This window comes from Populus trichocarpa, chromosome 14 (genome assembly GCF_000002775.5).
Source record: "Populus trichocarpa isolate Nisqually-1 chromosome 14, P.trichocarpa_v4.1, whole genome shotgun sequence".
NCBI lineage: Eukaryota > Viridiplantae > Streptophyta > Magnoliopsida > Malpighiales > Salicaceae > Populus > Populus trichocarpa.
The window spans coordinates 9,512,323-9,537,654 of NC_037298.2; the positions used below are offsets into that span (position 1 = coordinate 9,512,323).

General features: G+C 36.5%; 6 protein-coding genes across 7 annotated transcripts; 4 read left to right on the forward strand and 2 right to left on the reverse strand.

Moving 5' to 3' along the window:
- Positions 1 to 1,008: 1,008 nt before the first annotated feature.
- Positions 1,009 to 2,080, forward strand: LOC7457997 (uncharacterized). The gene has a single exon (XM_002320362.3). The coding sequence runs from the start codon at positions 1,240 to 1,242 to the stop codon at positions 1,867 to 1,869; it is 630 nt and encodes a 209-aa protein (XP_002320398.2). The 5' UTR covers positions 1,009 to 1,239; the 3' UTR covers positions 1,870 to 2,080.
- Positions 2,081 to 3,313: 1,233 nt separating this feature from the next.
- On the forward strand, positions 3,314 to 6,253 carry LOC7466284 (DEAD-box ATP-dependent RNA helicase 41). Of its 2 annotated transcripts, none has more exons than XM_024585534.2 (3): positions 3,314 to 3,487; positions 3,647 to 3,709; positions 3,922 to 6,253. In XM_024585534.2, the coding sequence occupies exons 2-3, from the start codon at positions 3,679 to 3,681 to the stop codon at positions 5,463 to 5,465; spliced, it is 1,575 nt and encodes a 524-aa protein (XP_024441302.1). In that variant the 5' UTR covers positions 3,314 to 3,487; positions 3,647 to 3,678; the 3' UTR covers positions 5,466 to 6,253. The 2 variants fall into 2 exon arrangements, with proteins under 2 accessions (XP_024441302.1, XP_002320399.1); XM_002320363.4 differs by having other exon boundaries at positions 3,315 to 3,487; positions 3,657 to 3,709.
- Positions 6,254 to 7,094: 841 nt separating this feature from the next.
- Positions 7,095 to 12,145, forward strand: LOC7466285 (OVARIAN TUMOR DOMAIN-containing deubiquitinating enzyme 12). Its single transcript, XM_002320364.4, has 10 exons — positions 7,095 to 7,262; positions 7,479 to 7,711; positions 7,902 to 7,975; positions 8,408 to 8,462; positions 8,553 to 8,627; positions 9,753 to 9,826; positions 9,956 to 10,004; positions 11,086 to 11,170; positions 11,669 to 11,725; positions 11,840 to 12,145. The coding sequence occupies exons 2-10, from the start codon at positions 7,547 to 7,549 to the stop codon at positions 11,884 to 11,886; spliced, it is 681 nt and encodes a 226-aa protein (XP_002320400.2). The 5' UTR covers positions 7,095 to 7,262; positions 7,479 to 7,546; the 3' UTR covers positions 11,887 to 12,145.
- A 2,448-nt stretch (positions 12,146 to 14,593) lies between these two features.
- LOC7466286 (probable xyloglucan endotransglucosylase/hydrolase protein 5) lies at positions 14,594 to 16,568 on the forward strand. The gene is made up of 4 exons (XM_002320365.4): positions 14,594 to 15,098; positions 15,218 to 15,318; positions 15,447 to 15,640; positions 15,738 to 16,568. Exons 1-4 carry the CDS (start codon positions 14,912 to 14,914, stop codon positions 16,135 to 16,137), a joined length of 882 nt encoding a protein of 293 aa, XP_002320401.1. The 5' UTR covers positions 14,594 to 14,911; the 3' UTR covers positions 16,138 to 16,568.
- Positions 16,569 to 18,129: 1,561 nt separating this feature from the next.
- LOC18105304 (tyrosine--tRNA ligase, chloroplastic/mitochondrial) lies at positions 18,130 to 20,026 on the reverse strand. Its single transcript, XM_024585618.2, has one exon. The coding sequence runs from the start codon at positions 19,951 to 19,953 to the stop codon at positions 18,445 to 18,447; it is 1,509 nt and encodes a 502-aa protein (XP_024441386.1). The 5' UTR covers positions 19,954 to 20,026; the 3' UTR covers positions 18,130 to 18,444.
- Positions 20,027 to 20,849: 823 nt separating this feature from the next.
- On the reverse strand, positions 20,850 to 23,526 carry LOC7457998 (glyceraldehyde-3-phosphate dehydrogenase A, chloroplastic). Its single transcript, XM_002321029.4, has 5 exons — positions 23,307 to 23,526; positions 23,091 to 23,207; positions 22,203 to 22,510; positions 21,814 to 22,058; positions 20,850 to 21,438 (listed from the first exon to the last, which is right to left on the reverse strand). The coding sequence occupies exons 1-5, from the start codon at positions 23,346 to 23,348 to the stop codon at positions 20,936 to 20,938; spliced, it is 1,215 nt and encodes a 404-aa protein (XP_002321065.2). The 5' UTR covers positions 23,349 to 23,526; the 3' UTR covers positions 20,850 to 20,935.
- Between the last annotated feature and the right edge of the window lie 1,806 nt (positions 23,527 to 25,332).

A 25,332-nucleotide genomic window follows, 5' to 3' on the forward strand; every position in this document is an offset into this window, starting at 1 on the left:
ATGCTTCTGGTTTCTTCAAGGAATTATCTGCTAGGGGAAAGTACGTGGAGCTTGTTGAACATGGAGGTCAAAACTAACTCTTTTATCACATTTTAAATCAATAATTGGAGCTCTTTTTTGAAGATTAATTTCTCTACGTTAGGGTTTGAAAAAAAATATAAACAAGAGAAGTAAAGTTCCCCGTAGGCCTAAAGAGTGGTCCATTCTAACGATATTCCTGAACTTTAGTCCTAAGTCAAATCACTCCCTATACTAAAACTTTTCAAGATTTCACCCCCGTAACTCTAGTTTCTTTGCAATCTACTCCATTGATTAACCAACTTTACCATTCCCTCATCGGTTTTAGTGATATTTGAGCCTGATCGGCATTACGATCCAGCCGTATTTTTAAAAATATTTGAAAAGTTTCCTAGCTTCAAATTATATTTTTTTTATGTTTTTAAATTGTTTTAATGTGTTGACGTCAAAAATAAATATATTATTTTGATATATTTTTAAACAAAAAACACTTTGAAAACACACCCCCTTGTCATACTTTCAAGTAAGCAATTGAACTCAAAAGGTCTCATAGTGTTCAATTTAATTAAATATTATATAATTAATTTCTTGACAAGATATAATTTATCTCTTAAATATGATTTTTCGTTAATTATCAACACAGAAACCTAGCCAGTAAGAAGGACCATATTGTCAAATCAAACTAGTTTAAGGGCGAAACTTTGAAGACTCTTAAGTTCAGGGGGTAATCTATAAAGGTCCAGAGTTCAGGAAGCATTACGACAACAAGGCTCACTTTTTAGAGGCTGGAAAAGAAAAGGCGAAGCCAGCTCTTGGGCACTTTATCCACGAATAAACCAAAATTTGTGCCTTCCTTAGACCACACCAAGCTACAGGACGCAGACACGTGTCCTTCACCTTGTTACTTTCAACTTTAACTTTCACATCAGGACACCTTTTCTTTTTCCTTTTCTTAATCCCACTCATTGTCTCTCTCTGTATCTCATCCTCTCAATAGAAACATGGAGAAATAGAAAGGCGTTGTTTATTGTCCAATTCAGCTATATAAACCCTTCCCTGCTCTCGAACCCCTTCATGCCAAACCAAACCAGACCATTACAGATTGGGTGCAGCCTAAATATCTCTAGAAGCTTGAGCCCTGCTGTATATGTTTAGCGAGCTTTGTTCAGTCATCCTCCTCTCTTGGTTTAGTTGTGTCTTGAAAGTTTTCGAGCAATAACGATGAAGAAGAAAGCAGGTGGGTTCTTGAAGAGGGTAATGTCCGTGTTGGCATCCATGGCCAAGGCTAAAACTCTGGCTCTGAAGAGCAAGACCAATGCCTTGAGGACGCGGTTGATAATATTCTCTCTACTCGGAAACAAGAAGATTATGATGAGCTCCATTACTGAGAAGCTCCATTCTCTGATGGGGCAGCATGAAAAAGATCAAGAAGAAGCATTGGAATTGGAATGCTTAGATCAAAACAAGGCCTTAGTGTTCCATAACCACCTCGACTCTATGTCGCCCCTCCTCAATCCTACTCACACCGAGTTGATGGAGAATATTGTTGCAGAGGATGGCCAAGATAACATTATTGGCTATGTCTATGAAGAAGCTGGCGATGGCGAGGAGAAGTATCCAGACCTTACCCACTCGCTTTTTGACTCTGAAGGTGTAGAGTTTGAAGATTCAGGAGTGTCGGTGATAGATATGGTAAAGAATTCAAAGCAAGAAGGGGAGACGTTCAGCTTGGAAGACGAGATAGACCAGGTGGCAGATTTGTTCATCAAGAGATTCCATCACCAGATGAGGCTGCAGAAGCAACTATCCATGAAGAGGTATCAGGAGATGCTTCAAGGGGCTACTGCTTAATTAAAACTTTAAAGCCTTACAGCGAAGGTCAAGAACCATAAATGGTGAAAATACTCGTAAAACTACAGCCTGTGTTTTTATGGCTCCAACATCCCAAGTGCTGGAATGGGAATGGATAATAATTTTTTTTTTTTTTTTGTAGATCTTGTAGTGTCTACTTGAAGCTTTATAGCTCAATAATAAAACCAGAAAATCCAGATTCATCAGAGCATTTCCTTGTGATGGATACAACCAAAATCATATTCAAATAGAACGCAGTAGTTTCAAAAATAAATCTAAAAAGAATTAATGTCAATCACTCTCAACCCTTACAAAAGAATTAAAAGCAGTTTGTATTTTATTATTGGTTTTATGCTGGTTACAGTAATGTTTCTTGCCAGTAATAAATCAGTAGAACAAAACGAGAAATTGTCAAGATGATGATCCGTGAATTTCAAGTAAGAAATATGGGAATGGAGTTTAATTGGATGTTAAGAAAACCTAATATTTAATTACTTGTCAATAATCTTTCAATTTTCTAGTAAACAGAATTGAAAGGCATACTTACTTACCATTCTCTTCTTTGTTAAGTATGCTTTTTTTTTTTTTTAGTTTTATAAAAATTTAAAGAATTAATATCAGATAAATATTTTAATTAGTTCCTTTTTTTAGAAAAATAAATAATATTATTCAATTTTATAGCACTGCAAGAAACTTAGGTTTTGCCATCAATAATGAGTGGTGGAGTTGTTATTTTTGAGCATGTTTAAGAGCGTAGTTATTTTTTATGCCGAAATATATCAAAATAATATATATATTTTTTTAATTTTTTTTTTAAAATCAGCGCATCAAAATGATTCAAAACATAAAACAAATTAATTTTTTTAAAAATACGGGTGCCACCGCATTTCCAAATGCTCACAAAATAAAAATAAAAATATTTATTCAAATAATAAATTGCTTCCCAACGTATCTTATAATTACAAATCAATCATTGTTAAAAAAGATAAAAAAAACATATCAAGAGCAGTTTTTTTTTTTGAATATTTTTAAGAATATTTTGATGGTTTTAATATATTTTAAAAAATTAATAAATATATACATATATTTTCGATCAATTCTTTAATAATTAATTATTCATGTAAAAAAACCTAAATATCCCAAATATTAAAGCATTTAATTTTTTTTTAAAATGACAAAGACACCATTGAACAATAAAAATAAGCCCGAATCTACTTTTGTCAATAACCATTGAAAGTGTGTGTATCTAAGCTCGTATATCTTGCTAAAAAGAAAAATAAAAGAATTTTTTAACAATTTATTTTTTAACGATAGAAAATAATAAATAATCATTTTATAGGCTCAATCATCTAACAAGATCCACTCCAAAATACCAAATTAAGGGTAAAATTGATTGATTCTCCAAATTGATAAAGGGCAACATTGTAAACGACCTGATAGAGGAGGGATATTTTTGTAGCTAACCTATTTTTTCCCTCAACATTCCCTTTGGGAAAGAAATAAAACTAAAACCTACCCTCCATTAATCCCCCAAGCTCTGGGTTTGGAACAATTAGGGTTTGAATAAATTGTCCTCTGCATCTGCCAAAACCGAACTGCGGACAACAAATCCAAGTCGGTAAGCATTAATTCTCTCTTTTCTTCTGTTTTTTAGGAGATTGAGAAGGGGGTTGCAAGCAATTTATTTTCATATTTGTTTTTACGTTTTGGGTTTCATTCATCTATCTACGCCAAAGTGGTTGTTCTAATTTTTTTCTACTTCTTCAATTCATGGGAGACGTTAACAGAGAGAATCAGGGCCGAACTTCAATGAGCACACCACTTGTTGATGGACTCACTGGTATCTTAATTTTCAGCTGCAATTTCTTCACCTGATTGCTGATTTCAATTTTTATTTCTTCTTAATTGTAAATTGAGTTCAGATTTCTATAACCGGGTGTGTTCTGCTTCTTATTTAAATAACTTATGTTTGTTGGGTGTTTGTTTTTTTGAATTTAAGACTAGACTACTGTTAGATTGTGGTTGAATGAATTTCGTGTTCTTATCCTTTAGTGTCTGAGGCTGCGGGAGATGATGTGAAAAAGACCTCTAGAGACCAGAGAGAAGCGCTGCCTGGGGAGCCTATATGTGTTGTTTGTGGTCGCTATGGTGAGTATATATGTGATCAGACTGATTCTGATATTTGCAGCTTGGAATGCAAACAAACTCTCTTAGGGAGGGCTGCTGACACCCACCTTCCAGTTGGCCACCCACTTCCTAAACGACTGGCTGCAACTGATGAGTGCTTTTATGTTAGAGACTCAGAATCTCCTTTAACTAGCGATCAAACAGAACTGCTGAGGAGGAAACTGGAAATCCATGTGAAGGGAGACTCAGTTCCAGATCCCATTTTGTCTTTCTCTTCTTGTAATCTTCCTGAGAAACTCCTGCACAACATACAGACTTTAGGATATGACATGCCGACACCTATACAGATGCAAGGTATTGCGGCTGCTTTGACCGGAAAAAGTCTGCTTGCTTCAGCTGACACTGGCTCAGGGAAAACTGCATCCTTTCTGGTTCCTGTTGTTTCTCGTTGTGCGACTTTTAGGCATGGGAATATATCTAAAAGTAAAAAGCCACTAGCGATGGTTTTAACTCCAACCAGGGAGCTTTGTATACAGGTTGAGGAACAGGCTAAATTGCTAGGAAAGGGTTTGCCTTTTAAAACTGCCCTTGTGATTGGCGGTGATGCCATGCCTAGACAACTGTACCGCATTCAGCAGGGTGTGGAACTCATTGTGGGAACTCCTGGTAGGCTTATTGATCTCTTAGCAAAGCACGATATTGAACTAGATGACATAATGATATTGGTCCTGGATGAGGTGGACTGCATGCTTCAACAGGGCTTCCGAGATCAGGTTATGCAGATTTTCAGGGCTCTCTCACAACCCCAAGTGTTGATGTATTCGGCTACAATGTCACAAGAGGTAGAGAAGATGGCAAGCTCTATGGCAAAAGATTTAATTTTTGTTTCCATTGGCCAGCCTAACAGACCAAGTAAGGCCGTGAAGCAGCTGGCTATCTGGGTGGAGTCAAAACAAAAGAAGCAAAAGCTTTTTGACATATTGATGAGCAAGCAGCATTTTCTACCACCATCAATTGTATATGTGGGTTCCCGAATTGGGGCAGATCTCCTATCTAATGCAATCACAGTCACCACTGGATTGAAGGCCCTATCAATTCATGGAGAGAAGTCTATGAAGGAGAGACGAGAGATAATGAAGTCATTTTTGGTTGGAGAGGTTCCTCTGGTTGTGGCTACTGGGGTTTTGGGTCGGGGAGTTGATCTCTTGGGCGTGAGACAGGTAATAGTGTTTGATATGCCCAATTGCATTAAGGAGTATGTCCATCAGATTGGGAGGGCATCGCGAATGGGAGAGGATGGTACATCTATTGTATTTGTTAATGAGGAGAACAGGAATTTATTTCCAGATTTGGTTGAAGTCTTAAAATCTTCCGGAGCTGTGATCCCTCGTGAGCTTGTTAATTCAAGGTATGTGAAGCGTTCTTTTCCTATGGGCAAGGGCCAGAGAAAGCGAAAGTATGGTTCATGAGTTTAATCTTTGTTATTTAACTGGCACTATTTGCTTGCCACACATGAAAAGTCTACTCTAGTGCTGCTTACTAAATTCCTTGGCCTTGCTGGGTGCATGGACCAAGGAAAACACACTACCTTGAGAGCAACTTCATGACTGCATAGTGGAGCAAGAATCGTTACCCTTGACTTTTCAAGGATGATGTTCGCAGAGGGAGAAGTGGCCCACATAAATATGCTATAGCCATGCAATATGTTGGTTGACGACTATTTCCATAGTCCAAGCTCAATTACTTTTTTCTGCTGGTTTGTTTGTTTGGTTTACTTGGTCGTTCTAGGAGGACAATGGACATTAAGAATTGGGTGAGAAGATGTGCTGATATTAATTCACCCCAAAGCAGTTGAGGCATGCATAATCTATGCTTTGTGGAAGCCACTCTCCCATCGACTGAAGCATTTTGATTTCTGGATGGTTTTTGGCGGCTCTGCTTGAAATACTGGGGCAGTTTCATTTTGTAATGAAAATATTTGCAGGAATGATTTGGGTTCTAGCTGAGGACCTCAAGGCCCTGGCTCTGCGACTTTGAGTTTCTTACGTTTCCTAGTTGAAGGGACTACACACCTTGAATGATTGTGGTTTTCAGCTTGGTCCGGCATGGAATAGAGGCACATCTCTTGCAGTACTGAAGGAAAAAAAAACCTGTAATGACGTGCTTCTATAGATAATTTACATATGAAACAATGAAAGTAGCAACCAGAATATTTTGCATTGAATACAAATCTGGCTCCAACGTATTATTATGACTAGCATATAAGCATTTAGCCCCGGATTTGAGAGGTGGGGCCATAACAATGAGGTCCTCGTTGTGTTGTTTTGGCTTGACCTTTTCTTCCCTTCCCACGCTATCTGCAGCTTACAACAAACAAAAAAAAAAAAAATTTGAAAATATCAGTGAACAATTTAATGTGAATGGCAGTGGCAGTAATTATTAGATAAATATATTGAAATAATATATTTTTTTATTTTTTATACTATTATATTATATTAAAATGATCTGAAAATATTAAAAAATATTAATTTAAAATAAAAAAATTAAATATTTTTAAAATGCAAAATCAATAATTAACAGCCGCCAAAATGGTTGATGCCGGAAGGACCGGCAAATCAGCTCATGGCCCATTATACTTGAAATCTAGTGCTAGCAGCGTAACTCAATGGGCCACCGCGTAACCCAACAGAAGAACAGTTGCGCGCGGGTCCACACACTCCAATACAAGATAAATTATATAAAAATCATCAGTTGGGGCAGACGCGTTACGTGGAAGATTTATCTTACCAGCAGTTGCTTGCTAACCTAATATAATTAATTATCACAACAAAAATTAATAATTAAATTTTAATAATCTCTTAACTTAATTCTCTGTTAATAAACTAAAATGCCTGTTGGACAGTTTAAAATTACATTTCAAATGGTGCTCTAAAATATAATTTTTATTTATTTACTGTGTTTTTTAAAATTGTTTTAATATATTGGTATTGAAAATAATTTTAAAAAATAAAAGTATATAATATATTTCTAAAATATAACACTTTAAAAATAACCGGAAACGAATACCCGAAAATAAACGATATATTGTTTGTTTTGGTTTCAGCCTTCAGGTTTCAACTCCCTCGCGAATTACATCATCAACCAACAACAACCGTACGATATCATCCAGCCAAAAAAGTTTAATGAGTCAATGCTTGAAAATCTGCACATAATTCTAATCTCTTCCCTTCATTTCCAACACCAGATCATTTCACCAACACATACAGGTAACTTCTCTTCTTCTTCTTCTTCTTCTTCTTCCACAACTCCATCTCTTTCTCCCATTATCAATTTCTTCTTTATATATATATATATATATATATATATATATATATTATATAATTGAACATCAACATGTCTTGTAAATCAAACAAATTTCTCTCATCAGATATACTGCCTCTTTATTTTTTCTAATCTGTTAAATGTTAATGATTTTCTACCAGGCAGTTCAGTTGTCCTTGTGCCATAAGGTAGGTGAAGAAGGAACGGTTAGTGTTTGCGCCGTTTCAGCATGAGAAATGGGACATGGAGCGTGGGTGAATCTTCCAGCTCAACTTCCTTGAGCAGTCAGCATGATAATGAGGATGATCGGATGATTGCTCTTGTGTTAACCGAGGAGTATGCCAACCTAGATGGAGGAGTCGCTAAACGCCTTTCAAACCTTGCACCTGTTCCTGTAACTTACCCACTTTTCCATTAATTAATAAATGCCTTTTTTTATCTATTTAATTAATGATTCTCTATCTATTTTTTTCAAGAAGAGTTTGTGCAATACTCGTAGAGTTAGCAAATGTCCGTGAATTGTTTATGATTTTGCATGATCTATCTGTTTCTCGGCTTTGATAAGATTTTAATTAAATGTTCAGCATGTTCCGCGGATAAATTCCTACATTCCCAACCTGAGCGACGCCAGTTTGGATCATCAAAGGCTTCTTCAAAGGTATGTCCTGCATTTGGTAACCAATCGCCAAAAGGCAGATAAAATGTCGTTTTCTTTTGGTTCATGATTAGGATAAATGACAGCACTCATACACTTGCATGGAAATGTTTGAATTCTTACTTCTAGGTTTAATGAGAAGTTATTGATTCTCATTTGGAAGGAAAGCACAGCTTTTAAATATAGTACTGAGAGGGGGGGGGGGGGGGGTTGGTAGAGTTTATGTTCTGAGAGTTCAGCTCGCGTAAAATAATTGGTAAATCTCATCGACTAGCTTCAAGCCTTTAGTATTTTACACTGGAGACTGTTCAGGATATCAAATAGAATTTTCCTTTAAAACAGTACTATTTAGTTTGGGGTCTCATTGGGTTAATGCTAGAGTTTGTTATTATGCAGATGCTCAGAGATAATGTGTTTTTAATGTTTTTCTTTCAGGCTAAATGTTTATGGTTTATGTGAAGTGAAGGTTTCCGGGGATGGAAATTGTCAGGTATGTTGACTTTAGAAGTCACGTGGAAGTGTTTTCTCGCTCTTGGCCTGATGAAATAGTATTGATTTCTCCCTTCTTGATTTATTGCAGTTCCGTGCACTTTCAGAGCAGATGTTCAAGTCACCTGAGCATCACAAGCATGTTCGAAAGGATGTTGTGAAACAGGTGGGGGTTCTTTGATGTGCCTAATAGATTTCTCTGAAAGGTGGATTTGGTTCATTAAAATCAGAATTAAATTGAATTGGGGCTTCTAATTTCAAACCTTTTCATGTGATCTTAGTGCTTTTGCTAAGTGAAGAACCGAACCAACCTCTTGTTGCAATACAGTAAAGGAATGATAAATAAATGTTTGATGGGATGTAAACTTCGTAGTCTAAGAACAGGACTTTGAGGGGAGGATGAAATGGCCATTAAGGACATCATGTTGGCTTCATTATGGACACATGTCACATCCCTTTCCTCTGGCCTTGCTGCTGGTGCTGCTAAATTCCAACTTTAGATCCATGCCAGTAGTTCTGATGTTACCACCATTACTGCCACCTCATCTCTCGGCCTCTTCCCCATATTGTGCAATGTGTTGTTTCTCATGTGTTAGCAGCACGCTTGAGTTGCAATGACCAACCAGCCTCTAAGTTGCACAATTACCACCACCACCTTCCTTCAAAAGTAAGTGGTAGTTTGCCATTTTAACTACTTTAGGATTCCATCTGGCAGGTTCTGTGCAGGCATGATACCATTGCTACCTTATCGTCTTTGGCACTCAACCAGACTAGCACTGCACCGCATTACCTCAGCATATCAAACTGCTTGTAATCTCCAAACATCTGATTGTCAAGTCAGTCACCTTCTCGCTGACAGGACAAACACCCACAATGCAGCACCTTCAGTCATCTCTATGTCTTGCATGCCTCTAGTTTCTCACTGCTGCTACAATCAACATCATGTGCCTCTCATTAGACCAGGACCACTTTCTCCTTGTACAATTTTGAAGATCCTAACCCAACTGCCATTTCAAGCTGTGATTTTCTATAAATCTCAAGCATTTTGAAGAAGAATCTCATAACTAAGATAGCTCTTCCTCATAGCAAAAATATTTCACACTCATGTCTAGTTTCAAGATCTGCAATCGAGTACAAATGCATGGTCTGACATAGAAAGTTCTATCTGTTTGACTCAACAAATTTTAGTCTAGCAATAGCAAAAGAGGTTAGCCATCTGTCAAGGCAAAAGACTCAACAGTGAACACTAATGTTATTTTACCTTTTCTTTTGGTTCATTTTCCTGTTTTAGCTGAAAGAGCACCGCTCGTTATACGAAGGCCATGTCCCGATGAAGTACAAACGTTATTGCAAGAAAATGGCAAAGTATGCTTACTTAAGAATCATTTACTTTTTGTTGCAATTGACCTGTACTTTGTGGTTGCATCTACTTTGTGTTTTAGTTTTATTGTTAGTGATTTCAGTTTTCTTCTTGTAATTAACTGCCTAATGCAGGTCTGGTGAATGGGGGGACCATGTTACCTTACAAGCAGCTGCTGATAAGGTCGAGTATCTTTTTTTCAAACTGTTATGAGTTCCTTCAGTTCACTAATTTCGTAATTATGATGCATCATTGGGGTGTTAGAGGACTAGACCATTGTTTTAACATTCTTTACTTGAAATTATTGTGATGAGAAACGTGGAGACTGTATTCAATCATGTTGGTCTCAGTTGCATTTTCTCCTTTGGAGTTGCTGCTTTTCTTTCTCCTTGATTTACCTATATCAAGAGGTAAACGTAGTCGATCGGACTGAAGGTTGATAAGCTACCCTTTAATTGCAACAATTTTGTGGCTTCTGGAATACAGTTATTCAGATTCTCATTCATGAAGTACTTTATTAATCATATGGTTATCTATTATTGGGTAAAGGGTTGATGGAATAATGACAATATAGCGTAGGTAATACTGCAAATAATAGCATTTCCTCCCTTCTAATTTAATGTAATTTAAATCCGCTTATCAAAACTGCACTTGAAATATTGGTGGGCGGGATTTAAGATTTGGGTGTTTTATGACAGCTTAATTAATAATAATAGCATAGAGACTTCTCCCTCACTTTGATTCTCTTGTGCTGTCTAGGACTGACTTTGTGCTTGTTTCACCATAGGATTGATTTTATACAAGATGTTGATGTTGAGATTGTTTTAGGGCTTCCATAGTCAAATCTGAAACAAATATCTTGTTGTGTTGTTTTATGTAGCATGGGATCACAGTCTTACACTAAATAGAATATAATTAGAAATTAGTAATGGATCATGAAATATGCACCTGGAGAAATTAGCCATTGGATGGAAACATTTGGTTAAATATCTGGTGGAACAGTAGAAATTGTCGTACTGCAATTCTTTAAGCCTGGAATAAGGAAGAAAAAAATGTTATTTTGATGGAATGGATTGGTAAATATTTATTTTAATAAACACATGCACTCCAATGCTTAAGAATGGTGCAAATGTCTTCTGAAATTTTGTCAAGTTAAATGCCCCAATTTCCCTGTGAGCTTCACTTTATGATATGCTGCTAAAGTTGTACCATTTGGCATACTTCAGCACCGCTTTTTATTATATTTCTGGTTTTTTATATGCAGTTTGCTGCTAAGATATGCCTTTTGACATCTTTTAGAGATACCTGTTTCATTGAAATTATGCCACAATACCAGCCACCAAAACGAGGTAAGAACTGCCTCTGTAGGCTGTCGTAAAACCTCTGATATTGTTGAACATTCCACTTGCATTACTTTGACAGAGAATTAATTCTCTCTGAAAGTCGGAATTGAGTTTGTATTCAAGTTAAAACCTTTATGATTCAATCCAACTGACTTCTGCAGGATTTAATAATTTTTTTGCTTCCTGCAACTCAAGAGCAGGCAATAAAAGCCTATCAGCTCTGAAAAATAAATTTAGTAGCCCATGTTTTTGAATGTAAAAAAAATAAAATAAAATTACAGGACCTTAGCCCATGTATGTGATTCCAATGTGCACTTCTGGCTAATTTATCAATGTTGTTGGATACGAAGTAGCAAAGATATGAAGAGGCCTTATAGCTCTAAATTTTGAATTTGGGAAAGCATTTATCTTTAAACATTCTATTTTTACTAAAGATGTTATAAATGCCTTGATGAACTTGGTACTTTTACCATCCTCGTTTACTTTTAATTCTTAATGATGCAGAGTTGTGGTTGAGTTTCTGGTCCGAGGTACACTACAACTCATTGTATGAAATCCGAGGTTAGTTTAAAAAATAAAATTAATTCTCTTAGGTGTGATATTCGAATGGTTTTGTGGTCTTAAATGAAAAGGACCAATGTGATTTTGTACTAAGATGCCTGGTTCCAATATCAGATGCTCCTGTTCCACAGAAGCCAAAGAAGAAACACTGGTTGTTCTAGATGAAGCCGAGACTGTTGATTTTGGTATAGCAATTGGGATCATTTATAAAGATTTTTCTACTGCACATAGTTTTGCTACATGTTGTGTTACATCTTCATTATTTCATATCTTTCTTATAGGAAATAAATTGTTTCTCTCTTGTAAAGTTATTGATTTTGTTTTGGGTTTTAAGAGGACATGCTATGACATTTTCCAACTATTGATGCATTGGGATAGGGCTAATATATTATTATCGACTCGTTATAGTGTCCTTTTCCATTCCTTATCGTCTCAGCTCGTCTCAAATAGAAGTTCTGGTTTAAGTTATCAATTATGCTTGCTTTGTTTTTTTTAACAGGAATATTATTTACATGCTCTTGTTAATTTGTAGTGGATCACTGGATGTTATAAAATAAATAGCAATATATCTAAATTCTAATGAAGGGTTATCGGGAACAAACCTAGAACAAGCAGAAATCAAAGAATTAAGAGCTAGAATGGATAGCAAGATGAGGAAGGGGAGTTTTATTTGTTTTTAATTTGCTTTGGTGCAAGATCCACTTATATTGCTCAGGCTGTATCTGTTTTGGGATTTGGGAGTTGCGTCTTGTTTCTAGCATTTTAAATATACCAAACCATGCGGATCGCTGGAATCCAGCTTCTATTTGCAGAGACGATCAGGTTAGCGAGCGGTAAGCATGCACACAGGTCAGATCCTAGGCAAAACACGTTCTTCTTAGTCCTCCTATAAGATTATTTAATTATTATATAAAGATTAATTGGAATCCATTCTTAAATTCCATAAGCTCCCATTAACAACATTGATTAGCATTTGGTTGCTTCCATGTTTTGCTGGTATCCATCTCCCAGAAGGAACAGAAAAACCAGCTGCTGGTGATGTGCCCCAGATTAGCCATAAGTAAATTATTCACTAATTAACAGCCTGGTGCCTCCTTGGTGTTGCTTGACATGGTTTAACTGTATTTTTAAAAAATCTTGATTTTTTTTAGTTTTAATTATTATTTTTTTGTATTTTTAGATTATTTTGATATACTGATATTAAAATAAAATTTATTTTAATATATTTTCAAGCGAAAAACAATATATTATATAATTCACTTATTATATTATATTACATAGTGTCAGTGTGTATTCCTTCCATGTTATCTCATTGATAAAAGCAATTCACACAACCAGCTCACGTGCTCTGATCTATCTATTGTCATTAATTATTTATTCCTTGATTTCCTCTCTCGGTGGATTGATTGAGCATTCCAACCACATTAGTTTATGTTAAGATTAAAGGATAACAGGATACAGATTTCTAAGAGAGTAATGGAACTGGTCTTTCATCTTGCCCGCCTGCTCTGTAAAATATCTATACTTTCACTTTAGTCCCTCTACTTTTTATTAAAAAATTTCTTATTTGTTATCATTGAGAAACTTGTCCCTCTAAACAAATATTTCTAAAAAGGGAAAAAAGGAAGTCGTTTGTCTTTGGAACTTTGCTAAGGCGACGTAGAAAACTTGTCTCGCGCACATGAGAAGGCCAACCGAATTCAGGGGACCAGACAGTGGAAGGCAAGGCAAGGCAACCACCGGTCTGGCTGTTCTGGTGGCTGCTACTTGTATACGTGCCCAACTATCCATGGACCTCTCTCTGCAAACAAAAGATAGAGCTTACAGCTACACCACCACGTGTGGCCATGACATGTTCATTCATAGACAGAATTCGGGCTTTCCTTTCCAATCAGATCCTAGTAATGTGAATTCATTAACTTTGTTGTCCAAAATTTAAGCGTACTTGCTTCACATCTCAACTGCTTTTCCTCCAATTTTATGGTAACCGGAAACGTTGTTGTGAAAATTGATGATGTGAAGTAACTTAGATGTCTCAAGGAATCGAAGTAACTTAGAAAACGGTTTTTGAGTTATATAATTGATTGATTAATTGATTCTAATAATTTTTTTTTAATTTTAATCAATATGGTGGATAGCTTCTAATTGGTGTTATAGATCAATGTGATTTGTAATTAGTATTTATATGTAAAAGATTTTATTGGATGGATATATAGATTTTTAAATATTTAAATAAGTATTTTTTTTGAAAGATAAAATATAATAATATTCTAGAAAGAGATATCTGAAAATATATATGCAGTAGAGAATGAAGATTATGAATCTTTATTTTGAATGATTCATAGTATATTTATAGCTCATGAGTTTTGTCTTTTTATGGAGAGGAGGAACTGAAGTTTAATTTCACTTTTATGATATTTTGAGTTGTATTCCACTTATGTTATTTAGCAAATGAGTTGTATTGTGAGCTGTATTCTACTTATTTTATTTAGCAAAAAAATAGAAACATGGTAGATCATGAGAGACTTTAATACATTTAATTATGTTGGTAAAGTGTAAACTTATTTAATTAAACATATTTGTTGATAAATAATTCATCTAATATTTTATGTAAAAATCTATAAAATTTGATGGTGTTAAATTCAGATATTATGTTTGAATCCATGGGCGTAGCGAATTCGGCCATGTTTAGGGTACGCCTTGGCCTGGTGTGGCGAAGTTTTGCCAGCGCTAGACCTAGCCCATCTTGATTGAAACGTGTTTGGTGCAGGCGCGTGCTAACCCAACACATCTAGAATTCAGAAAAATTATATTCCTATATTTTTTTAATTTAGTATTTTTTAAAAAAATATATAAAAAATATAATGATAAAATCTTTTTTCATCAGTTATCAATTTCTCACCACGTTGGATTCCTTCCATTATTGGCAAATGATGAGATTACCAGGGCAGGCTCAACTATTTTCTACGTCAAAAGATAACACTCTCACGCTGTTGGAGGCCGAAGTATCGACCAACGTTGTTTGTTTGATTTTCTTCTTTTATTTATTTATTTTTCCAAGGTTATAATAGTATTAAACTACCCTTCACCTCTCCCGGGGGTGCCTAAAGACTTGACTATAAATATGTGCAACAGGAACCAATCTGTTGGAAAATGCACTGAGGCTTCTTGTCTCCCCTGCTAGCGATGGCTTCTTTTCTGTGGAGTGTATGCTTAAGTTTCCTGCTTTTAGCTACCGTAACCAAGGGTGCTTCACCAAAACAGGTTTTGGATGTACCGTTCGGCCGCAACTATGCGCCTACTTGGGCTTTCGATCACATCAAATACATCAATGGAGGTTCTGAGATTCAGCTCAAACTGGACAAATTCACAGGTGCAATGCAAGTGATTTCTTTTTTTTTTCATGGTAGATTGCACCCATTTTTTCTGTTATTAAGTATTTATCTTCTATGTATTAACTCTCATGTGTATATGCGCATGTACACACAAAAGGGACTGGATTTCAATCTAAAGGCTCTTACCTGTTTGGTCACTTTAGCATGCACATAAAGATGGTTCCAGGGGATTCTGCTGGAACTGTGACTGCATTCTATGTATGTACTGCTTCCTTTTCCAAGTCATTTTGTGAATCTGAAATAGAGGAAGCTTGTTCCTTGTCTGTTCCCTGTTTAGGTAATTGGATTTCTGTTTGAAAATTTTGAATTTTTTTTGTTGTGTGTAGTTATCTTCTCAAACCAATGAGCATGATGAGATAGACTTTGAGTTCTTGGGAAACAGAACAGGACAGCCCTACATCTTACAAACAAATGTGTATACTGGAGGGAAAGGAGACAAAGAGCAGAGAATTTATCTTTGGTTTGATCCTACCAAGGGATACCACGCCTACTCTGTACTTTGGAACATGTACCAGATCGTGTAAGTTCCATTCCTACTGGTGCTGCCCTCTATTGATCTGTTCCTAAGAACTCTGGTCTGACCCTACAAAGGGATACCTTCCCTCTTTTATCTGCAGATTCTTTGTAGATGACGTGCCAATCAGAGTGTTCAAGAACAGCAAAGATTTAGGATTGAAGTTCCCATTCAACCAACCTATGAAGATATACTCAAGCCTTTGGAATGCAGATGACTGGGCGACGCGGGGTGGCTTGGAGAAGACTGACTGGGCCAAGGCTCCCTTCATAGCCTCCTACAAGGGCTTCCACATTGACGGTTGTGAGGCGTCGGTAAATGCCAAGTTCTGTGAGACACAAGGTAAGCGTTGGTGGGATCAGAAGGAGTTCCGAGATCTTGATGCCGCTCAATACAGGAAACTCGGGTGGGTTCGCAAAAAATACACCATCTACAACTATTGCACGGATCGTGTTCGCTTTCCTTCTCTCCCTCCAGAATGCAAGCGTGACCATGACATTTAAACTTCTTTAGCTAGAAGCCTTTTACTTGCCGTCAGTAGCACTGCAGCCATATATTTGGACAGTAAAGAAGGGATGATGCTGTTAGTTAGTTTCCTTCATTCAAATTATTAGAACAGGTTCTGCTATTTTTATTAATCCATTTGCTGGTATCATCTCATGTTTCGGCTGGACGGGTCACTTCGGTTTAATAAGCATAGGGAATAATGGGTGATTTCTTCTTCTCTGGTGGGTGAGGCAGTGAATCTTGTGAAATATGATGGCTTCACCTGTCACATGCTTAAGCTTTGCTTTCTGGTGATTCAATAATCAGTTTCCTACATCCTTAAATCTTGCCACACAAACTGTAGCTAAATACATCAGTATCTGTACCTACCAAGTGCTGCTAAGGATATGAAAATGACATGATAGATCTCCATCACCGCTTTTACGCTTTTACGACCTTGATTTGTTAATATATGGAACCCTATGTTTCAATAATATTTAATTTATGGATCCTATCGTTTCACCTTTTTCTGGTCATTAACATGGAGGACAGCCCCCCAGTTTAGGAAACATAATATAATCCTTCGGCAACTCTGCATGTGCATGTGCTATAGGGCGACGCATTCAATACAACAATCTACAAATTTCAAGGTCAGTCCCAAGGGCCGAGTCCAAGATTCATGGCTGTCACAGGAGCAGGTGGGGCCTGAGCCGCCCAGCACCATGGAAAAGCATGGAAAAGATGATCGTATCAATGGATTACGCATCAAATTATCAGGCAAATATTAGCAGTACCTAAACAAATGAAGACTGTCAAAGAAGAGCGTTTCTCAGGTACTAAAGCAACGGAAGAGAGCCATAAAAACCAACCAACAATTATTTAACCAATCCATAAAGCGAAAACATGGGTTGGGGTGACTACTGTTGCTTTTTAACTGATGTAAAAATGCTGTAAGCAATATAAAAAGAGCCACAAAATCCGATTAGAATAGTGGGATCATTCTTATAAATTGAGATAAAAGGAGGAAGCCATATCCTGTATAGACAGGATAGACAGGAAATTGATCACAATCGAGAAAGTCAAGATTATTGTGAGTGGAGTTGCAACAGACAACCAGATCTAAGAATCATTTGCAGGAAAATTCTATAAATAACCAGAATCTAGGGACTAAATAACATTGATTATGGGGTACCATGAAAAATGAGAAGGCACACGCAAGCATGTGATCCACTTCCATTGTCAGCCCAATATTTTATAGTAATCTGGGTCTATCCATGCGGGCTGCAAGCAAGGAATTTCTCGTTCCTGGCAATCACGAACTCCAAGAAAAGGCTGAATATGGGAAAGGGAGTGAGTTTGATTTTTATCAAGATAAACGTTGAAGTTCAGGCTCATTAGCTCTCAAATTGAAGACTCTGCTGATAAGTGTCTTTGAAAGAAAAGGTTCAGTTTCTATCGAAGTCTCAACATCCCTGTGCAATTTGTTCAAAAAGAAGAAAAATTCCATGTGAAATGCAGACAATGAAATTTCAACTAGCTTACTGGATCAGAAAGTGCCCGGATAAAACCTAAAAACATGAAATTGGAACAAAATAACAATCGTCGACACTGCTCTAATTTAGGACAGCTCATTATCATAGTTATTGTCCTTTTAAACATCCTACTGCAGGTACATCTGGAGAAGCCAAGGGTGCTGTGATACTACCACCTCTTTCCATCCTCAACCCATCCTACTCCCATCACTCAATTGAAATCAAGCACCAGAAAGGGGAAGATAACTAATGCACACTGCCAGAAACCAACTCAGCAGAGGATGGTGATCGTTCTTTTTCTCTTGAAAATTATGGAAAGCCAGAAAGGTAAAATGTGTACAGAAATGTCACTTCCATTCTTGTAATCTTCCAACGCCCATGAAATAGGCTTTCTAATATCTTATCTATCCACAAAAAATATGCACCAATCAACCAGTGACATCTCTAGCATCTAATCTAAACCCAAAAACACACGAATAACAATAAAGTAGTTTTCTTACCGTCTGCAATTACAAGCTTAAGAGTTATAAATAAGAGAAAACAAGTGGGTGACATGAACTGTGTAGCAGAGAATACTGATTTTAGGTTATACATCTAACTTGATCAAGATCATAGTTCAACACCCTGTCATGGAAGAGGTGATAAATAAGTGCAAAATTTTTGAAATACTGTTTTTAAATATCCTTGGTGTCTTCTATCCCATGAAATTCATTGCTTGGGAAGGCTGCAGAGAACTCAAAAGATGGGACAGCAATTTAAAGCAAACAATCAACTATGCAACAACAAGAGTAGTCAAGTTATTCGTACAATGACTTTGTTCTTCTTGCCAGCAGATAAAAGGAGAACTTTTCCATCCACAATGTCTTGAGGTTCAATTCTCTTAGTTTCGCTATCAACTCTGCTGTTGTTCAAGTAAAGCCCTCCTTGCTTCAACAGACGGCGGGCAGCTGATTTACTATCAAGCAGACCGGAAGAAACAGAAAGATCGATAAGAGAGATATTGAGAACCTGGTCAGAGGCCAAAGAACAGGAAGGCACATCTTCAGCAATGCCCTCAAAGGTCTTCCAATCCAACTTGGTCTCAGCTCCAGGTCTCAAAGCCTCAGTTGCCTTGAGAGCCTCATTAAGTCCATCCTCACCGTGAACAAAAAGAGTGACCTGTTCAGCCAGCCTCCGCTGAGCAGTGTTGGGGGTATAGCCAGGTCTATTCATTTCCTTCTCCAACTCATCAATCTCCTCTATGTCCAAGAAAGTAAGTATCTTTAAAAACCTAATAACATCAGCATCCGGGACCGAAAAAAAATACTGGTAGAACTTGTAAGGAGATAACAAGGACGGTGAAAGCCAAATGGCACCATCCTCTGATTTCCCAAATTTAGTGCCATCACTCTTCAATAGAAGAGGGAATGTCAAGCCAAAAGCCACATCCCCTTCTGGCTGAAGAATCTTTCTAATAAGTTCAGTACCAGCAGTTATATTGCCCCACTGATCGCTCCCTCCAATCTGAACATTAACACCCTCATTTTGATAAAGATATAAGAAATCATAACCCTGCAAAAGCTGGTAAGTGAATTCAGTATAGCTCATTCCTTGCTCTGATTCAAGCCTCTTCTTTACACTTTCTTTGCCCATCATAGTCCCCACCCTTGCAAATCTCCCTACTTGTTTCAAAAAATCAAGCAACCTAACCTCTTTCCACCAATCATAATTATTCATAACCACAAAGAAAGAACTTGAATTCAAATGATTGCCATCACCATTAACATTACTGCTGCTATTCATATTCAAGATTCTTGTAATAACATTGGTAATCCCTTGTGTGTTATTCTCTAAAGTATCAGCATCAAGCTCTGGCCTTTCCAGGCTTTTCCCAGATGGGTCTCCAATTCTGGCGGTGGCGCCGCCAATCAAGGCGACAGCTTTATGGCCGCACCTTTGGAACCAGGAGAGAACAATTATGCCCAGAAGGTTACCTAAGTGCAAGCTCTCTGCAGTTGGGTCAAAACCACAGTAAGCCTTGAGAGTGCTTGTAGTAGAGATAGACCTGAGATTGTCACTGGTGATGGATTCAAGCAAGCCCCTTTCTTCAAGGATATCGACCACGCTGGAACGGCTGCGCATTGGGTCACGGGTTGTGGAGGCATTTTGCTGGGCTGATTGCAAGCACCTTAGAGGGACGAAGATAGGATTCTTATTGATGATGGGTCTGTGTAGTTTTTTGCTGCAATTTGAAAAAGGAAAGAAGAAGAGTTTGCTGTGAGAGGAGTAAAGCAAGGTCCTTGCAGCAGCAGCAGCTGCCATGGTTCTGGGAGGTTAGCCTTCGCCTCGCTTTCTATCGTCTGGGCTCCAGCTTCAGCGTGTTTTTCTGCTATCTATGATTTTTGGATTTCGGGTAAAGCAAGGCAATAGGCCTAAACTTTACACCTAAATCCACATTTCAGGTTCAAAACCCAGCCTGCTTAAAGCCCGTTTCGGGTTTGGGGTTTGAATTTTTTATTTTGATTTGTTTTTCTCTCGTTTTATTACAATTATTTTTTAAATATTTTTTATTTAAAAATATATTAAAATAATATTTTTTTTATTTTTTAAAATTTATTTTTGATATCAATTCAATTTAAAAATATAAAAAAATTAATTTGAAATAAAATAAAATAAAATATTTTTTATTATTTTTAAAAAAATATTTTTGAAACAAAAAACAAACATGTTTTTAGATTTTTTTCAAAAAAAAATAGAAAAAAAATATATGGTAAGATCTTAAAATTCGTTTTACAAATCATTTAAAAGCTACAAAATTTCTTTCGAAAACTTCTTTGTTGGGGAGGGAGTAAAAGGTATACTAAAAGCGATATTATTTAAACAACGAGTTGGTGCAATAATAAATAAGTTTATTATAAAGTGTTATTCCAATTAATATTTTATGTCGAACAGTATCTATATTTTAATTTCTATAACAAAAAAAATAATAGCTTATATTATTTAGGTGAAATTACTCTACAATATCCTTATATCATAGGGGTTATGTTCAATATATCTTCATATATATTTAATCTCATTAATTCAGTACATCCTTGAGAAACTTTATGTCTCCAATCCATCTTTCTATAATATTTTCATCACTAAAACCAGGAAGAACACATTGGATTGAATTAAATATAGCTCTAGAATATAATTGAAGGGCTTGAAAATTGGTGTGCTTGCGGTGCAATGGCATATTTTCATAGAAGTTGAAGAAAATCGTTCCACAAAAATCAGAAATTACATTGCAGGAGTAGAGAGACATCTACTTCCAGTTATTGGCAACAATGTCAGCCAAATCCACAACCCTTTGAGAGTAACCCCACTCATTATCATACCAAGCAATCACCTTAACCATGTCATCTCCCATCACCATTGTTAGTGATGAATCTACTGTTGACGACACATCGCTGCACCTGAAGTCCACTGAAACAAGTGGTTCGTCACAAACTGATAGGATACCGTTGAGCTCCTTCTCAGCGCTCTCTCTGAAAGCTGCATTCACCTCTTCTGCGAAGGTCTTCTTGGAGACCTGGACAACAAGGTCGACCACCGAGACATTTGGGGTTGGAACTCGGAGGGCAATGCCATTGAGTTTGCCCTTGAGGGTAGGAAGGACGAGGGCCACTGCCTTTGCTGCGCCGGTTGAGGTTGGAACAATATTAAGAGCTGCAGCTCTTGCACGTCTGAGATCACGGTGACTAGCATCAAGTAGTCTCTGATCACCGGTGTATGAGTGAGTGGTGGTCATGGTGCCCTTGATGATGCCTGCCACAAGTTCAATATCCATGTTAATAATCTATTTTATCATGTCATGCTTCCTAATTAATTAGGGCATTTTCGTTTAATTAATTGCTAGAAATATCCCAACATTTTGTTTCTTTTATGATCATCTTTCTTTTAATCTCTGCTTCAAATTTGTTTGAAGATTTGTTGTGTCTGTGACTGTCCCTCTCTTCAGTCATTATATATTTCCCACTCGAGCAAGCTCCATCTCAAAATTGTCTTTGCTCAAAAGCTCAGGATTTAAAGTTAGCAGCTCCTAAAATACATGGAAGGCTAGAGCCTTTCGATTGACAGGAAAAAGTGGCAAGGAGGCAAAGATTCGTGAGGAAAGGGGAAAGTTTCGATAGATTTAATTACCAAACTTCTGGTCAAGAACCTTGACAAAGGGAGCAAGGCAGTTAGTGGTGCAAGAAGCATTGCTGATGATAGGTTCATCAGAGCTGTAGGCGTCAGCATTGACTCCAACAACGTAGGTAGGTATATCACCCTTTCCAGGGGCTGTGATGAGCACCTTCTTGGCCCCTGCTGTGATGTGCTTCCCTGCGCCTTCCCTGTCGACGAAAACCCCGGTACCTTCTATCACCAGATCGATCTCCAAGTCCCTATAACATCAAACAACATATTAAACGAATTGGTCAATCCAACATTAGCACACCTGGTTCGTATGATCAAATAACAAACATATGAACATCATGTGTAATGAAGTCTTTATCAGACTAGAAAACAAAAGTGAAAGAGACTCTTACTTCCAGGGGAGGTCAAGAGGGTTGCGGCTAGAAACGACCTTGATTACCTTGCCATCAACAGAGATACCATTATCACCAACAGGCTTAACATCAGCTGCGAAGATGCCAAGGGTGGAGTCATACTTGAGAAGGTGTGAGGCCTGTTTAACACCTCCAGTGTCGTTGATGGCAATGACGTCAAGAGGTGAATCCTTGCGTCCATGCCAGCACCTCAAGAAGTTTCTGCCGATCCTGCCAAACCCATTTATGGCCACTTTTAACTTTGCCTCTGCGGCACTTTTTCTGTATCCTCCACTGCTGCTTCCCAACTTCAGTCACATCCGAATAAAGAAAATCAATGAACAGAACTTACATGTCTAGCATATGGTTATTTCCTATCACGTTTAGAACACCAGACAAAATATATATTTCACTGCGAACAAACAATAAAACTGCTAGATGTATACCAAGTACATTTTGGATGAAGATTAAAATACTAATTAATACATCTGAATTGGGTAGACCATAGCATATCAAAATCCAGTTTGCATTGACTATTGAATCAACAAGATCCAAGAAGCTAAGCTATTATCCTCTGCTTTAAATTGAAATAACATTTCTGCCTTTTCTTTCTTAATGTTCAACCCTTCTCCTCTGTCTTACTACCATTCTTCCACTGTTTCGTCAGAATATATATATATATTAGCTTTCATGTAATTTCCCAGCACAACCAGCTTTCAATGCAGCTAAACGTGTTTCTCCTCTGACAATTCATGTTTGTTACTATACCCTACAGTACGAATCAACTGTTGTAATTAAACTGCAATGCTCGGTTGATGATTGATGCATAATGTTTATACTCTAAGTCTGCTATTACTACAAATGGGAAAATAATGTAACTGAACTTACAGCAGAGGTCTGGAGAGAAACGGCTGAAACAAAGTCATCTGATGTTTTCTTTGTAAAGGGAAGGAAAGCTGATGAGCTGCGGAGACCTGAGAAATCAGTGAATCCCTTTCCGCTAGCCTGTATCAAACCAAAGTAACATTCAGTAAACACGCCAAGCATAAGAAAAGATTAACAAAGCTTAGCGTGCAAGAAGCATAAGAGTTTCTAGCAATGAACCTGAAGAGATGGTTTGGCTACAGAGAAGGTAGCCGAGGCCATAATGGTATTATGGAAACAAAACAGGCTGACAAAAGCAGGAATTTTCTTTCAAATAGCAGTAGTTCTAGTGTTGGTTTAGCAGCACTAGAAGTAGAGGATGGTGGCTTGGGAGATGACAGGCGAGAAAAAAATAAGAGAGGATTAGATTATGGATAGCCTCTCATTGAATGTATGGCTGTGGTTCTGCTTGGTGTTGGTGTCTCCAAATCTCTACCATTCCATTTTCCAAAACTTGCATGAGTACTGTGCGTAGTAGAGAGCCTCTGCAGCATCTGGCTCCAACTGGTTTCCAATCTTTGGGCCTCAACCTTTCATTTCTTGTAAGTGGGCCAAACTAGTTCTTGCATCCTTCAATCTTGTCATAAAACAGCCTGCAACTCTTTTCTCACTTGATTTTAAGCCACCAAAACGAGGCCGTATTGGTGCTTGCAATAGAATGTTCATTATGGGGAAAAAGTTTTATATAGAGGCCGTATTGGCTCTTGATGAGTGAACTGGATGGATTCAAATGGATGATGCTTTAACTAAACGGTAGTACCCAGATGCCACCACCACTAAGAAAGAAATGGTGTTTTTAAATGTTAGAGAATGAGGTTAAAACTATATTTTTTAAAAATTTAAAAAAAATTTATTTAAAATTATTTTTTATATATTTTTATATTGTTTTCATGTGTTGATGTTAAAAATAATTTTAAAAAAAAAAACATTATTTTAATACATTTTCAAATAAAAATCACTTTAAACTATAATCACTATCACACTCTCAAATACTTCATAGATATGAAAACAAGCCTCAAAGCTCTAAAAACTTTTCGTATTTTTAATATTATAGGCTATATAGATGCATAGAAGAAACATAAATTAATATTTAGCAGTTTGTTTGTTTCGTAAACAATGTGTTTCTTATTATTGAATTTATTTTTTTTATTATTTGTTTGTGTTGGGAAAAATATTTTATAAAAAAACAAGTTGTATTCTATATTACATGATAGAAGTAAAATGATTAAAACGATGATGGCAATAATGATAGAGAAGCCATGGATCAAATATTGAATTTATATATAAATAAAATAAAATAATAATAATAATAATAATAGAAGAAGCAGTTTTATTTGTTTGTTTTTGTATTTCAAAAGCGCTTTTGAAAAAAATTAAAATTTTTTAATTTTTTTCTTTGCTTCAAATTAATATTTTTTTTGGTATTTTTAGATCATTTTGATACGCTGATATCAAAAATAATTTTTTAAAAATTAAAAAAAAATTGATATTTTTTTAAGTAAAAAGCATTTTAAAAAGTAACCGCAACTATATTTCCAAACAGATTTCGGAGAGAATACAAGTCTTATTTTCACCCTAACGTAAGTGGAGAATGATTGAAATCTTGAAACTTAATAGAGAAGATGCACGCACACAAGCTTGGTCAAATGTTTAGGTATCTATAAGTTTTTCCAGGGAAGCAAATGAAAGTTCTATCTTACGTTAATCCTCTCAATTATATAATAATAAGAAAAAGGCTACTTTCACTGTATAGTTCAAAATCCTTTGTGACTCTAGATGGACTCAAGACAAAAAAGAAAAAAAAATAACAATCAAAATATTCTATAATAAAAGGTAGAAATTAGGGAGAGTGTTAAATGTTAACTTCCTCCTCTAATCTTACCTTTTCTCTCTCTTAATGTCATCTCTCTATACCATGGTTTTCTTGATGTCATTCATGGAGTTTAGGTAATACTAGAGTGTCACGTGGTATGTATGAGCCGGGTCAATTTTTTTAATACAAAAAATATTCATCGATGATAATGTTTTTAAATAAACAAGACTCTACATGTCATGGAAGGTATCTAGGATGTTTATCTATAACGCGTGATGTCAGAGCATTTCTTAAGGCGATCATCATTTAGTTCAAAGAACCGAATTAGGAAGATTTATGTTTCCATGACCACACACACTAGCGGATTCATTATATTCATTTCACATGCAAAAC